We start from the raw sequence: 14,891 nt of genomic DNA, 5'->3' as shown, positions 1-14,891 counted from the left end.
ATACTCTTACATGCAGCAGTGCATGTGCGGTACTGCTGGTCTCCCAACACTTAGGAAGAAAACAAAAGTGATGCTCCAGAAGCTGCGGATAGAGAAAGTCGAAGCTCTATCACGTGGTGTTTCACGCTACAATACCTGACAGTACCGTATAGTATCAAACAGAACAGGAGAGAACATTACATACATCACATACATTACATACCTGCACTGTTCACTGTTATCGTCAGGTGCTGTTATCGCCAGGTGCTGTTATCGCCAGGTGTTATCGATAGAGAAACGCCAAATAATACAGCTGCTATTTTGAGCCGAATATGATCAGTCGGCAGTCGTCAGCCGGACATCCCACCCATTATTTTCTGTCCACGACTCCCCGATCTGCAAGAAACCTCCATCGACTATGTCTCTTGTTTCGAGTTCATCATGATGCTGTTTCTGTTAAAGACATTCCTCACACTTCTCGCCCTCCTTGCGACCTGCGTCCTCCTCCCCCAGCTCCCCTTGGGGCTTCTCCGCTTCGTGCTCCGTGGTGTCGGATGGGTTATTCAGAAGAGAACCCGGTCTCGCAGGGAGTATCTAATCTCAAGAGTTCGAGTGGATGAGGAGGAACAGCTGGTGAAGCGAGCCAAGTCGTCTCCCCGGGGAGAGGATGAGGACTGGGAGAAGGTTGATAGCTCGAGTTCCAGCTCCGGGACAGCTGGCCCCAGCAAGAAAGGCGGGAATAGCAACAACAAAGGCCCGGAAGATGCAGACTGGGAGGGTATCGTTGGATTCTTCCACCCTTTCTGGTAGGAGAAATCCCAGAAGCTGTACCAGGGACCAACATTCGCTAACGATCTTGAACGGTTGACTTAGTAACGCTGGCGGTGGAGGAGAACGTGTTCTTTGGGAAGCTGTAAGAGCCACGCAACGGCGATGGCCCAAGGCAATCTGCGCTATATATACTGGTGACCACGAGGTCAACAAGACGGCCATGCTGGAGAGGGTAGAGGTGAGTCTAGCCGGTCTGCGTACGAAGGACTCGCTGAGACAAGGTCCAACCCCTGCAGAACCGCTTCAATATTCAACTTCATGCGCCCACTGTTGTTCTGCTCTATTTGACTACACGTAAATATGTTCTGAGCAGCATGTATCCGTACATGACCCTTCTGGGACAGTCTCTCGGGTCCCTGGTGGTTGCCTATGACGCCTTCAACCTGCTCGTCCCGGATGTGTTCCTCGACACCATGGGCTACGCATTCACCCTTGCGTTCTGCAAGATGCTTTTCCCCTCTGTTCCTACAGGTGCATACGTCCACTATCCCACCATCTCGACCGACATGCTTCAATCCCTGGATGACAGCACGGGCCTAAAAGGTGTCAATGCGGGTGCGGGCAAGGGGGTCAAGGGTCAGGTCAAGCGCAAGTACTGGCTGGCTTTTGCCCGTCTCTACGGATGGGTCGGAGGCCATGTTGACGTTGTCATGTGCAACTCTTCCTGGACATCGGCACATATCCGGACCATCTGGGGCCCCGCACGGACGCGCAGTACCTTCAAAGATCCCGCCGTCATCTTCCCGCCCACGGCAGTGTCCGAGATCGAGTCGACCATCACTGTCGATGCGGACTCGGAGCGCAGCCGGGAACCCATCATCCTGTATATCGCCCAATTCCGTCCCGAGAAAAACCACCCGCTGGTCCTGCGCTCGTTCGCCCGCTTCCTCAACGAACGCAAGAAGAACCCCGCCTCGGCCGCCTTCCCCCAGCCCAAACTGGTCCTCATCGGCTCCGTCCGGCACGCCAGCCCGGACGAAACGCACATTTACAACCTCCGGCTGCTGGCCCATGAGCTCCGCATCCGCGACCACACCACTTTCCTCTGCGACGCGAGCTGGCCCACCATCCTGTCGCATCTGCGCTCCGCCTCAGTCGGCGTCAACGCCATGTGGAACGAGCACTTTGGCATCTGCGTCGTCGAGTACCAAGCCGCAGGCCTGATCAGCGTCGTCCACGACTCCGGCGGCCCGCGCGAGGACATCGTCATCGACCTCGGCGACGGAGCGACGGGCTTCCGCGCCTCGACCGAGGACGAGTTCGCCGCCGCGTTCGAGGCCGCCCTGGCCCTGCCGGCGGAGGAGAAAGTCGCCATGCGCCTGCGCGCCCGTCAGTCCGCCCTGCGTTTCACCGAGGAGGAGTTTTCTCAGAAATGGATCGAGGAGGTTGGGAAGTTGGTCGAGATGCGCCGCCGATGAATTGCCAACACCCAGGTCGAGGAGTAGCTTTCATTCCGGATAGTCTGTCTCTGTGTATACCCTACCCTTACAATTTGTTTCTTCCCCTCATAATGTTGTATAAGCTTAAGCTTAGACGCCGATATCGGTATAGATGTTGTCATGGTTTATACTCTCGGCTCGATCATGAGCTCTAATCCAGCCTACAATCATCCCACCAGGCAATTCAATCCAAGGTGAAAAGTCTCACCGATATTCAGACCAGTCAATCATAAGACCGAATCCATTCTTAGTTCAAAGTATCCTGAGCAAGAACCACCAAAGAGACAGCTCGACACAAACAGTTGGAGCAAATCCATGGGTATGAGTCTCAAAAGTCATCATGAACACGTAACAGGAGGTTCGTAAACCCCATTAGGGTAGGTAGCCTAAGAGGACTGAAGAAGAATATAAGACCAAAGGGGGGAATAAAGCCAGGCAGAAGAAGATCGAAAAAGAAATGAAGCGAAAATAAAGGGATGAAAGAAGGTATATCCACCGGTTGTTTGCCCCATCTTTGTGATCCCACACCTTTTTATCTCAACGCCAAAAATCCATCTATATAGTTGTCAAAACAAATCACACTTCCCTATGCTTGCGCGACGCAGGGGTCTGAAATCCAGAGTATAAATGTGAAGTCTACCTCAAGCTGTGCACGTGAGAACGTGAAGACAGCAGACAGACAGACAGCGCAGAAACCATAGTCTGATCGACGAGGCATGCCCCATCATTGATCAGCCTTTCCAGTCAGGATCGATATAAGTGGTATCTCCAGGGGAGACACCTGACATCTGACCCTGATGGTTGACTCCATAGAAACTACCGGGAGCAGAATACCCAGCATTGATACCGGATACGCTGCTGATCCCCGAATCGTCATCCTCAAAACCAAACTCGTTGCCGGAGCTGGCGTCGAAGCTGCTCCGGCCCCCTATGTCGCTGGGATCATCCGCCGTGGCGGCAATCTGGTCCCACTGCAGGGTCTGGAGAGCCGGATATTGAGCGAGCAGCGCGGCAGGCAGCACAAAATTACCAGCATGTGGGCCATCCACCGGTACCATCACTTGTTGTGGAAGTGGCTGCAAATGCTGTTGTTGCTGCTGATCCATGAGCGACCGCTCACGCTCTTGTGACTCCTCATCCAGCAGCGGCTTGATACAGATCCGCCCTGCTTCCGAACGGAAATGACGCCCCAGAGCGTCCGCTCGGGCGAATCGGCGACCGCAACCCCACTGTCCGCCGCGGGAGAGTTCTCCTTGACAAACGAACTTCTTCTCGCCCGAGTGCAGCCCTTCATGCCGTTTACGATCATGCTGTCGGGCGAAGGCTTTGCCACATACAGTGCAGACAAACGGCCTCTCGTCCGTGTGGGTTCGGAGATGTGACCGCAAATTGTAAGCCCGAGTGAAGCGCTTCGGACACAAGTTGCACTGAAACGTTGCGGGATGTTTCTGGACACGCTTCGAGTCGTTGGGGCTACCCCCTGGCCGTTGAGGATCCGCAAGGCCCAAAATGTAATTGCGGCTATCGATCGACGATGTCGATAGACGCCGGTTGGATCTAGACGGCGACGGATCGCGTGAGCTCGGATTACTCTGCAGTGGACGTCCTAAAGAGTCGAATGGAGAAAGCGACCGAGGAGTAGACGGGGCAAGGGGCTCCAGGCTGCTCGAAGTCGACGAGGAGCGCAACCGAGTAGTGCTAGGATGGGCATATGGATCAGACTTGCTACGCCCGCGAGAGCCTGTATGTTTTGATCAGTTCTCTGTTAACAAGCGAGAAACCAATGCAAAGGGAACTTACGTGTCGACGAAGGTGGAGGACTCAAGGAATCCAGGTCGTTGGCCGGTTTCGACGGTCCGAAACTGGGGATCCGCGACGGAGGTGCGAATTCCACATTGATCGACGGCGGAGCCATCTGAGAGGCTTGGCCTATGTCCACAGATGCATGAGTCCCCTGCGGCACATTCATCATGGCCTCCGGGCCACTGGCATACATATCATTCGGAGGCGTCGGATACTGCGTGTTCGGGGCGGGGCCAGAGAGATATGACATGTTGGGAATCATTTCCTGCCCCTGCTGGGGCATCAGCCGCGGAGAGATGTATGGACTGTGTGCCGGGCTGAACCCTTGATGCTGCTGCTGCTGCTCGGACAAAGTGAAGTTCTCGATTCCAAGAGCATTATCGTACAAGCTGGGATCGTTTTGGGGCGCCAGAAGGGGAGAGGGATTGTTGTCTACGCCATCAAAAGACTCATGCTGTGAGAGAAACGGAGAAGGAGCGGCGGACGAAATTTCAGAAACTTCTGATGGAGCTCGTCGATGGCCCTGAAAGGCGGCACTGTTGCCCATGACAGCCTGCCAGTCAGGATGCGCGGTACTGGTGAGGAAGGCCGCCGTGGCGGGATCCAAGGATGCATGACGAGAATGCTGAGGGGTGTAGTACGCCACTGTCGTCGAGCCTGGGGGAGACATCGGACCCGGTGAGGAGTGCTGCTGTTGCTCGAGAGGGGAGATCTGCGGAGAAGTCGAGGAATGGGAAGAGGGTATTTGGGTCGGACGCGACTGGACTTGAGGGTCAAGCAGAAGGGAGGAGTCGTACTCGGGAGCAGTGTTGCTGCTGGGACTGTGATTCTGGTAGACGGTGGAGAAGTCGTAATCGGTGGTATTGGAGTTCAAGAGGTTGGAGAAGTTATCATCGACGGACTGCTGCTGCTGTTGTTGTTGCTGCGGCTGCTGCTGTATCCGCAGGCCGTGTGACTGATTGAACTGAGGAACCAGACCGGTGTCATACGATTGCGAAACCTGAAGACCATGCGCGTAGTTCTGGTCGGTCGGCGAAGACAGGGTCTGCGACGCAGGAGTGCCTGAGAGATAGCCGGCGGCAGTATAACCATACGATTCAGCGCCAGGGCTGAGGTTGTTGTTATTGGGATCGAAGGACGAATTGGAGAAGGAACTAGCTGCAGCAATTGAAGGATCGAGAATTGAAGGATCAAGACTCAAGCTAGTGACTGTTCCCGTAAATTGTCCTTGATGCTGTTGCTGTTGGGGATGACGATGGGGAGAGGGGCTGACACCGCGGCTTTTAACGCCAGGTGCAGGAGACTGCCCCAACTCCGGGAACATCTCCTGTGAAGTCATCGCGGTGATGCGATGTGATCCCAGAATAGATACAGATTTGGACCCAGAGGCTTAGAGGCGACCGCGGAAACAGGAACAAGCGACCGAGCGCGCGGGCGGAGGGGTGGTCGAGAGAGAGAGAGAAGCGCTGTATGGATGGGCGGGAAGAGAGGGGCGGTGAAGGTGGACTAAGGAGGGATCAAGGAGCGCAGAGAGGATGACCAGCGCAGATACAGACAGGTACAGCAGAGCAGAAGGAGGGACAGAAGAAGGAGAATCGGATATCATCCGTAGTAATCAGGAGTTGACGAGACAAGATCCAGGGAGTTGGAGTGCACCTTGCGAATCAGCCTCGTGGCGCAAGCATTAGCGGTTGGTCTTGCGGTTGTTTCACATTCTCGGGGGCAGCATTTCTCTAGTATGGAAAATCTACCTGGGAGGAGAGAATATAGAACGTCAAGAGATCGTCGAGGATCTAAACCTTTGAGCAGTTTCAATCAGACTCAGAAAGGAAGAATGATAAGAGACGGAGGGATGATGATGATGAAGTTGAAAATGAAGAGAGATAGTAAAGTAATTTCCCCTCCAGAACGGAAGTAGAGTTGACAGGCACGTGCTATCGATATTATGATGGCGGAGAAGGAGAACAGATCACTTTACTGACAACGACGATGATGATATTTGTAGGCATATAGTTATCAAAAAAGATAATCAGGTCCTGCCTTGTGGCCCCTGACCAAGGAAAATAGGAGAGAAAAAGAGGAGAGAGAGAGTTGGGCTTCTGTTTCTGCGATCCTGGGGTTTTGGTGCCCTAAGGCCCCTAACGATGCCTATCTATCTGTTCACGGGCAGAGCAAACGAGCCTCTAGGCAGGTACCTTAACTGAGTAGGCATGATCTATTAATTACTAGGCTACTAGGTAGAGAGTATTGACCAATCTAAAGGAGAGAATTTGACCTGGGATCCAGAGGCAGAAACACAAGGGAAAGTAGTGTCTGTAATATCATCGTATCCTCAAGGGTTGAAGAAAGAGTATGTACTTGATGCCGCATACTTAGGCACACACAATAGTTTAATATCAGGACTCATGTCAACCAAAGTCTTGAATGAACAGACTGTGTTGATTGATGTGACATATCCAACTGATACTCTGATCCCGATTCTATCTTAGCTGTTTCTGTCTGCGACTCAGCTGCAGTACTAGACAACGTCCAGTAAGGCTCCATAGCTCACATCAACCATCCCCTTGACGAATATTTAAAGTCGATTTTGATATTTGTGTGAAGCTGTGTGTCTCGTGTAATCCCCCACAATAGCCTAATATCCAATTCACTATTATTGATCGGCTCGAGGCTGTCAGCTACTGATACTATTGGGGCCTTGTCTCTAGCAAACGATTATCCCTACGCTTGCTGTACACGCAGCCTGACAGCATTCCTCTCTTTTTTATATCTGTGTGCTACATAACAGAACGTCAAGTCTGAGGCGTCTCACTTAGCTACCAGCTTGCAGGAGTCTGACAAGTCAGCCCTGGTTCAAGTGGACTCTCCAGACTTTGTTGGTTGATACTAGTCGCGGTGCACAGCCCCCGAGCTGAGCGATCAACAGTTCAACACATTTTCGACTGTCAGGTTTCAAAGGACCGATGGAGACGGACGGGTTTGGTTTTTATCATTCCGCTACTTTATGAAGGTTTCTGCCTTGGCTTTTCTAGTAATATTAATCCCTGGTAGCTTGGTAGTGGTAGTAGGCACTATCTACTCTCCCCCTGTACTCCGTAGGCTACTTACAGCAAGCACATACAGGGATAGACAAGCAATCAAATCTCCTCAAACACACTCACACTTGCCCTCACCTGATCCGTACTCCAATCCACCATCAAGTTGTCCTCGCAGCTCGAGCCCAGGCCCGCATTCTGCACCCAAGCCGGCTCCCAGTAATACAGCCCTATGCCTCCCGACGTCCCCGCCACAACACTCGCAACCCGCCGGACAAACGTCTCCTGCCCGGCCACCGAGAAGGGAATATCCCGGAGATCCGAAGGGAACGCATACGCCGGGTCCGGACACGAGACGGGCCAGTCCGTCTCGACGACCAGCACGTCCTTGCCGTAGGTCGAGCGGATGTTCTTCAGGCTGGTCGTGAGCGCCGACAGGGTCGCGCTGGCGCTGTAGAACGGGTAGTACGAGACGCCGATGAGGTCGAAGTCAGAGCTGACCAGGTTCCCGCCGGACGACAACACCGTGTCGTAGAAGTACTTCTGCGCCGACCAGTCCCAGCCGTTGTCGAGGTGGATCAGGATCTTGGGCGTGGGCGACTGGGTCGAGTCCTTGATGCCCCAGGCCGCCGAGTGGAGGATGTCGGCGATGTTGGAGTAGCTGCTTGTCGCGCCGAGCGGCCACAGCAGTCCGTTGCGAATCTCGTTGCCAATGGACACGATGGCGATGTCGATGCCGTTGCTGGCGAACGTGTCGCACACCTCCTTCGTGTAGTTGTACACTTGCCAGGTGAGGGTGCCAATGTCGGTGGTCGACCACCCGGAGGGCGTGGCCTATGTTTGTCTCGTCTCAGCCATTGTACACGCTGCTGGCGCGTCCACGTCCACGTACCTGATGACTCGGATCCGCCCAAGTATCGCTGAAGTGCAAGTCCAGATAAAGGCTCATCCCCGCGGCCTGCACCCTCTTCGCCAACTTCAGGTTATAGTCCAGATCGTAAGATCCATCGCTGGGGTTCACCCACACACGCTGGCGGATGGAATTGACTCCGTTGGCCTTTAGTATATTCTCAAGCGCCTGCGTCTGCCCATTCAGATTCTTGTACGCAATCCCCGCCTTCTCCTCGATCAGTAGGGAGGAAATATCAGCGCCGTGGTAGGTTAGCGACGCAGCAGCGAGAGAGTGAAGAAGGAGAGCAAAAAGAGGTAGAAGCATCATCTTGCCCGAACGACTTTCAGAATTTAGAATCACTGAGCACCAGTAGAACGAGAGAAGAATGGATGTCCCATAGCACATATATGTATCTCACCCCCCTACTCCGCCGCCATCACTACGCAATCAATGGGTAGATCACCCAGTAATGCCTCGAATCACATTCGAGACACAAGGGAGCAATAACTCCGAGACAACAGCGGTCTCAGCAGAAACTGGAGATGGTCTTGCTCCACCATCTTCCAGCAGCATCAACCGAGGACACATGACCTGGCACGGTGTCCCGCTTTTTATCATGGCACGGATAAATAGGCATGGAACGATGGAAGACCGGCATTGATGGACAGGTACATCAAGGCAACATCAACTCATTGGTGGAGGAACAGTGAAGAACTTCGTTGGAAGAGACTAAGTGGTGGGTTCATGGATGGTGATACACCGAGCACTGCAGATCCGGGGATTTCAAACCGCCGTGTGTGGAGTCATGTTTAGCATCTTGCCGGATTGATCTAGCCTTAGTCCAGTCAAGGATGTCCCGTCCGTTAGTTTTTAAAGGTATCTCATAAGAATCAAGCATTCGTTATTGTCTTCATCCCAACTGGGGTCAAATGCAAATGCAAAGCCATCTGGGATGTTCCAGGTCTCCCAATTTAGGTCATCATCATCCATCGTCACATCACAACAGCACGCAAACTGAAAGGAAAAAGACATTCGTGCATCATGCGAGCTTCCTCAATAGGACTCTCGCTCGGTATATCCCAATCTTTCCATCCCCAGATCCTCCCTCATGTTTCAACATTACGTACAACAACAGATGAGTTTGTATCTCAAACACCCCATGCCGCAGAAAATTCCCAATATATAAGCGCAGAGGATCGAATTGAAGAACGCCGGGGTGCGTAACAAGAAAGAAGTGAGCAAGGGCAAGCGAAGAAAAAGCAAATATAGACGTGCCGCCCATCAGAATATATGTACAAGCAGTGTATCATGTATGCCAACAACAGATGCAGTCAATCAAATGGCCTGACGAACGGACCCGCAATAGTGCAACACACATGAAGGAAAAGGCCTGGTAATAAAAATTGATATACATTAAAAGAAACGAAACCCCAGCAAGGAGCAAGCCACTGGACATCACGTCCGGGCGACTGCTCAAAGAGCAATAACAAAATGTGGAAAAGGGCAATGGTTTCTGCGCCCCTAGCAAGGTATCAGAGATCGCAAAATTGGGATTTTTCTTCTTTTCTGTTTGCTTCAGGCGGCAGACTCTGCATGAAAAGATTCGTTGGCCACGTCAGGCGAATTCCTATATGTCCAGCTCATGCCTTGGGCTTTGAAGTCTGCGTCCCACACATCACTGGCTTCTGAGGGCTCGGCTTCTTTCTGCCAATGACAAGACCCTCGTCTTCAGAGTCGTCCTCGGAATCATTTTCATCATCACAGTAGTACCGCGACTCATCGTCCTCGTGCGACCGTTGGGGCCGCAGAAGTCGAGCCTTGACCGTTTCGCCCGTGCGAAGGATGGAAGGGACTTCGGCCGCTGGCTCACATTCCTTGTCCTTGACAGACCCATCACCGGAAAGCGACGAGGCACCGGAAATGACCGAGGGAATACTTGGGTGTGAAGCACTCTGAGACATTCCACTAGTGTAGTCGTCGACCGAGGAGGAAGAAATGGTAGCAGCGGAGGGTGGTGATGTGGTAAGTCCACCGGAAGGTGGATCAGTGGTGGCAGTTTCGGTCGCGCATGCTGTTGTCGTCTCTGGTTGCGGCTCGGGTCGAAGACTTAGCGAGTCGGAGGACTTGTTCTTGCTCTTCGGCGGCACTTGGTCGATGACAGGAGCCTGACAGATGTCACTCCGTCTCTTCCTCAGCAGAACGTCTTGGGTGAACTGAAACGGCTCCTGCGATGACTTGGTCGTGAGCTGATGAGATCTATTGCGCCGGTGTCCAGATTCCGCTGCGCTCAAGCTCTCCGCATGCGAGTAGGAAGAATCCTCGTCCCGCAAAGAGCTCGAGCTTTGTAGATGACCAACTGCAGAGGCGACGCTCAAAGCAAGACTGGGCTCCGAGTGACGATCACCATCTAGAGAGACGGAATCTGCCGTATCTCCGGAAATCGACCGATCCGAGCGCCACTCTCTGCTTTGAAGGCCACGTGCTAATCGACGACCTGCCCCGCCCAAGAGGCCGCCGACATTGGTAGTGCCCTGGTGTTCGATCCTGGAAGACGCACTGGCCCGCTGGCTTGCAGACAGTGTGGCCGTCCAGTCTGGCCGGATAGTCTTTGCAGATCCGGCAGTAGACAACGTCGACGTTGCGCGATGAGGAGGGTCCGGGCGCGGCGTACGATCAAGCGTGACATCAGTTCTTACGTCGTCAAAGTATGAGGTCTGATTATCCCGACCGACCGGACTCGCCGTGACGCTGTGCGACAGCGGATGTTCTCCGTCCTTTGTTGCTAGTCTGGCAGGCCGGTAGAAATCCTCCTCCCTAAGACTACCCCGACGAGTGTCCAGGAGATATTTTCCGAAACTAGCATTGCTTGAGGCGGAAGATTCAACCGAAGGGGTGGTACTAGACGTTCGTTTGCGACTTTCCTTATCCTTGTCTTTCGACCTTCCAGTGAGGTAGTTCGACAGTTTGGCAACATTGGACCGTACCCGTTGAATAAACGGCACCTTGCTGACGGCAGTAGTGACTTCCTCGTTGGAGACTTCGATCTTCTTGCCCTTGCTCTGATAGCCAGGATCCGTTTCCTCAATCCACGCTCTGGGATTCGGCAGGCCGTGGAGGACCCAAGGGTGGTGCTTAATCTCCTTGACCGTAATGCGCTTGACGGGATCCTTGGTCAACAATCGCTTCAGAAGATCGAAAAGTTCATCGTCAATCTCCTCGTACACAAGCTCGTCTTCCATGCGCTTGTTGTTGTTCACGTATCGGGGCCATTGGCTGACGGACTCGGGGTCGTCCTCGACAGGCTTCAAGCGCTTGCGCGGAATGAAAACATCCTTCTTGACAATGGTTTGAAACATGCTGTACTCGTCGTCGGACACGAACGGCAGACGTCCGAAGATCATTCCATAAAGGGTCACGCCAAGAGACCAAACATCAATCGCACCGGTAATCTTGGGCACCGAGCCAATTGTTTCTTCAAAGTCGTCGCCGGTGTAACACAGTTCGGGTGCGTAGAAGGCCGGGGTGCCAACAGTTTTGGACAACTCTCGAGCATCGTCCAGCTCAGTCGCATCGGTTTCAGCGACTTGCTCCTCCTCTTCGTCTCGCATGGGCCGTCCAAGATAGGAGACACCGAAGTCGGAAATCTTCACACGGTGATTGCTTGTGACAAGAAGATTCGCAGGCTTGATATCGCGGTGGATGATACCTTGATAGTGAAGATATTCTAGACCGAGCAGAGAATCACGGAATGCGTTTCGCGCTTCGTTGACGGTGAGACAGGGAACGTACGACATGTCGTCATCATCCGAGAACCACTCAGGCTCGGAAGGTGCGTAGCCCAGGCTGCTGGAGGCGGTACTGAATCGCCTCTCAAAGGAGGGATCGGCATAGGCTCCGTACATTGTACCTTCGATTGCGGCCAGCGCAGAGTCATGCGCGGATGCCAAGGAGTGACTGGGGGAGTCTTGGGTCTCGTCGTGACTCGCAATGGAGCGACTGATGGTGCGGGCCATTGTTGAATCAACCTCCACTTCCTCGTCCGACTCGGCTCCATGCTCTAGACTCCAGGCAGGGATAGGCCCCTGTTGAGCGTGGACTGCTTGCAGTTGGCGCCGTTCACGCGCCTTCTCTCGCTGGCGACGAAGACGCTGCGCCGTCCTGATATATTGTCGGCTTTCCTCCCAGAACGACGGGGTCTCGGGAACACCGGCCTTCTCGCGATCCAGGCGGCGCTTGTCGACCTGTATGATCTCGCGCAATCCTTTCCTCCGCCAGATGATCTCGCCGTTCTCAACGAACTCTAAGACTATATACACCTTCTGGCGGTTCGGGTCGTCAATAACTTCCAGCAGACTGACAACATTAGGGTGCCGGGCTTTCTTCAGAATGGCGACTTCCTTTTTGACCTTGTCTTCGGGATTGCCCAATTTACCCAGACGGCGTCGTTTCGAATAGCGCTGAACAATCTTGATCGCCACTTTCTGGCGCGTTGTCACATGGCGGCCCAGTTTCACTTTTCCATGCTCACCCCGCCCAAGCTCTTCAAGAATCTCATATTGGTTGATCAATTTGTTCCCAGTAACTAGATCTCGATCAACCTCCGCTGTATGGGTCTCTTTCGGCGGCTGGAGGTGAGTGGGATGTAGATAGGGACTGCTAATGCGACCTTCATCGTCAGAGTTAAGGGGAGGCGTTGAGCGGGGACTTGTAACGGAGAAGAGTCCAGGACTTGATGCGGGGGTGTTGCCAGCAGTGCGAGCGGTGCGCGGGGTCGCAAGTCGGCCAAGCGACTCAGTCCGTGCTGGGTAGGAACTGCGGGAGCGCAGAAATGGAGGTTGATAGGTAGGGTGTATTTGTGACTGAAGCACGGCGTAGGACTGGTCCGGATATACTGGGTAATCGGTAGGCTGCGCATCATTCGAACCAAGATGGGACATTCTTCGCCCGACAGACGTCTTGGTCCATAAACCGTGATCCGACCGGGCGTCGACGACGGTGTCTTCGTTCAACGCCTGTAGTGAGCTGGAGGAAGTACGGGTCGAGGGTGATCGGGATGCACTGGAGGAATGGTATAAATGGGGAAATGTGTGACGAAGAGACGTTTGGGCATCCGCCACCTCGCCGTTAGGCAGGGCAAGTTTGGCGCTGGGCGGTTTGGCGACTGTCTGCCTGACATCTACCGACTCGGTCGGAGCAGGCAGCGAGGCTTCTGGAGCCTCACTGGACCTGTCCGAACGTCGTCGGGAGGGAACGCTGTCCCCTGCTTGACCATCTTGAGCAACCGAATTCACGGGTTCCTCCAGGCCAGCTGACGAGAGGCGATCAGTCATTTTCATACTATTTGTTATCCTTTTTCCAAACCAACAATATAGGAAGTGCGACAGTGCATCCTCCTATCACTGTTTTGGTTGATGCTTTCCTTCCTGTCCTCAGTGTGTTGGGACCCGGTAATATATTGAACCTCCACTTGATCTCTTTTATCTCCCTCTCTTCTTCTTCTTCTTCTTCTTCTTCTTCTTCCTGCTCCTTCTCTTTTTCCTGTCTATTATTCTTCCGCAGTAAACCATTCAATTTAAGGCGGGCTGACGGGAAGTCTTGATCGGGCGCACGATTGATTCGGCATTACTCTGTCTCAGGGTCCGACTCGGGCGGAAGCGACAGCAGTCATGCAGGCTGAGTTGGCAATGGATATGATTGACGGTTGGTGCAAGGATGAAACCGATACCGTGTGCCGGACAACGGTGACGACGGATAAAAGTCCGGCGATAGACCTGCTACAGCGCCAGTCAAGCGGTGGAGGATTGAATCTTGCGCCCGGCGAAACAGGGGAATATCTGAACGTCGGGCAGGAAAGAAGGAGAGCAACAGTATTTAATCGTAGAGCAATAAGTGATTAAAACGAGGCCCTTATCTCAGAAAAAAAAAAAAAAGGAGATGTGAGTTGTACGAAGGGCCGATGACGGAGGGCGGAGAGAGATTTGTTTCAGTTGGGTGGACAGTGAGGAAAGGAGCGTCTGCGCATAGAAAACAAGGGAGCGGAAGAACTTGGTAAAATGAGAAAAGGACTCGTGAACAAGTTGAGATGAAAGAAGTCGGAAGTGAAAAAAGAAATGGAGAATAAAACGAATACAAAACGAGATGATAGAAGTTGATTAGAAGGGAAGAGGAAGAGAGATGAGGGTGTATGGCGAACAGGAAAGACGAAGGTTGTAGGCACTCGGCACTGCGGCAGGCAAAAGGTGTTTTGTCCTAAGGGAAAAAATAACTTTTTGTCAGGCGGGAATAGGCGGAGGGGGAAAATAGTAGGTAGGTAGTGAGTAGTGATCAATGCTCAGGAAAAGAAGAATAATAATAGTTAGTCTATCTAATCAGAGACAGACAGATAGGCGGATGGGTCAACCCAGTACTAGTGGGTTATTTCTGGTGGTGGTGGGGAACTTTGGTGGGTAGGTAACAGGTACTAGGTAATTAATGATCGTAGTTGGTAATTAATCATGAAATCCATGCAAATAATGGTGGTTAAATAGGTAATTATAATTACAGCCCAACAGTCATCACTTCCGTACATAGGTCGGGTATGGACCAGATATCTCATTCGTTTATCCAAATATGAAGGCGACATCTGTATCATTTTTCAAGGTCAAAGTTGTTCCTTCGGCCGATTGCTCGGACTGACCGACTGACAGTGTCTTGGGCTCCCTGGGAAACTTGGCAGTGGTTCGTTACAGTATTGGGCTTGGTTGAGGGATGGGAGTTTGGGTTTGGTAAAGTAAAAGTCACTGGGCTGTAAGTTAGGTAAGGTAAGGTAAGTTTTTTCAATAATGATACCTCCATACCATGGTGGACGAGATGACATGGTAATATGACAGTCAACCATACCATAGGTCCAATGGTGCTGCACATATGATCTTC

General features: G+C 52.7%; 4 protein-coding genes across 4 annotated transcripts; 1 reads left to right on the top strand and 3 right to left on the bottom strand.

Annotated features, from left to right (window-relative positions):
• Positions 1–420: 420 nt before the first annotated feature.
• On the top strand, positions 421–2,228 carry CDV56_103199 (alpha-1,2-mannosyltransferase ALG11; the record flags this gene model as incomplete). The annotated part of the gene is made up of 3 exons (XM_026756818.1): positions 421–785; positions 853–988; positions 1,047–2,228. The coding sequence occupies 3 exons, from the start codon at positions 421–423 to the stop codon at positions 2,226–2,228; spliced, it is 1,683 nt and encodes a 560-aa protein (XP_026614232.1).
• A 752-nt stretch (positions 2,229–2,980) lies between these two features.
• Positions 2,981–5,391, bottom strand: crzA (putative C2H2 transcription factor Crz1; the record flags this gene model as incomplete). The annotated part of the gene is made up of 2 exons (XM_026756451.1): positions 2,981–3,990; positions 4,050–5,391. 2 exons carry the CDS (start codon positions 5,389–5,391, stop codon positions 2,981–2,983), a joined length of 2,352 nt encoding a protein of 783 aa, XP_026614231.1.
• A 1,798-nt stretch (positions 5,392–7,189) lies between these two features.
• CDV56_102458 (arabinogalactan endo-1,4-beta-galactosidase) lies at positions 7,190–8,306 on the bottom strand (the record flags this gene model as incomplete). The annotated part of the gene is made up of 2 exons (XM_026756077.1): positions 7,190–7,921; positions 7,980–8,306. The coding sequence occupies 2 exons, from the start codon at positions 8,304–8,306 to the stop codon at positions 7,190–7,192; spliced, it is 1,059 nt and encodes a 352-aa protein (XP_026614230.1).
• A 1,313-nt stretch (positions 8,307–9,619) lies between these two features.
• Positions 9,620–13,309, bottom strand: CDV56_101775 (putative serine/threonine protein kinase; the record flags this gene model as incomplete). The annotated part of the gene is made up of 1 exon (XM_026755394.1): positions 9,620–13,309. One exon carries the CDS (start codon positions 13,307–13,309, stop codon positions 9,620–9,622), a length of 3,690 nt encoding a protein of 1,229 aa, XP_026614229.1.
• Between the last annotated feature and the right edge of the window lie 1,582 nt (positions 13,310–14,891).

This window comes from Aspergillus thermomutatus, assembly GCF_002237265.1.
Source record: "Aspergillus thermomutatus strain HMR AF 39 chromosome Unknown NODE_100, whole genome shotgun sequence".
NCBI lineage: Eukaryota > Fungi > Ascomycota > Eurotiomycetes > Eurotiales > Aspergillaceae > Aspergillus > Aspergillus thermomutatus.
This window is presented reverse-complemented; position numbering and strand designations above follow the sequence as displayed.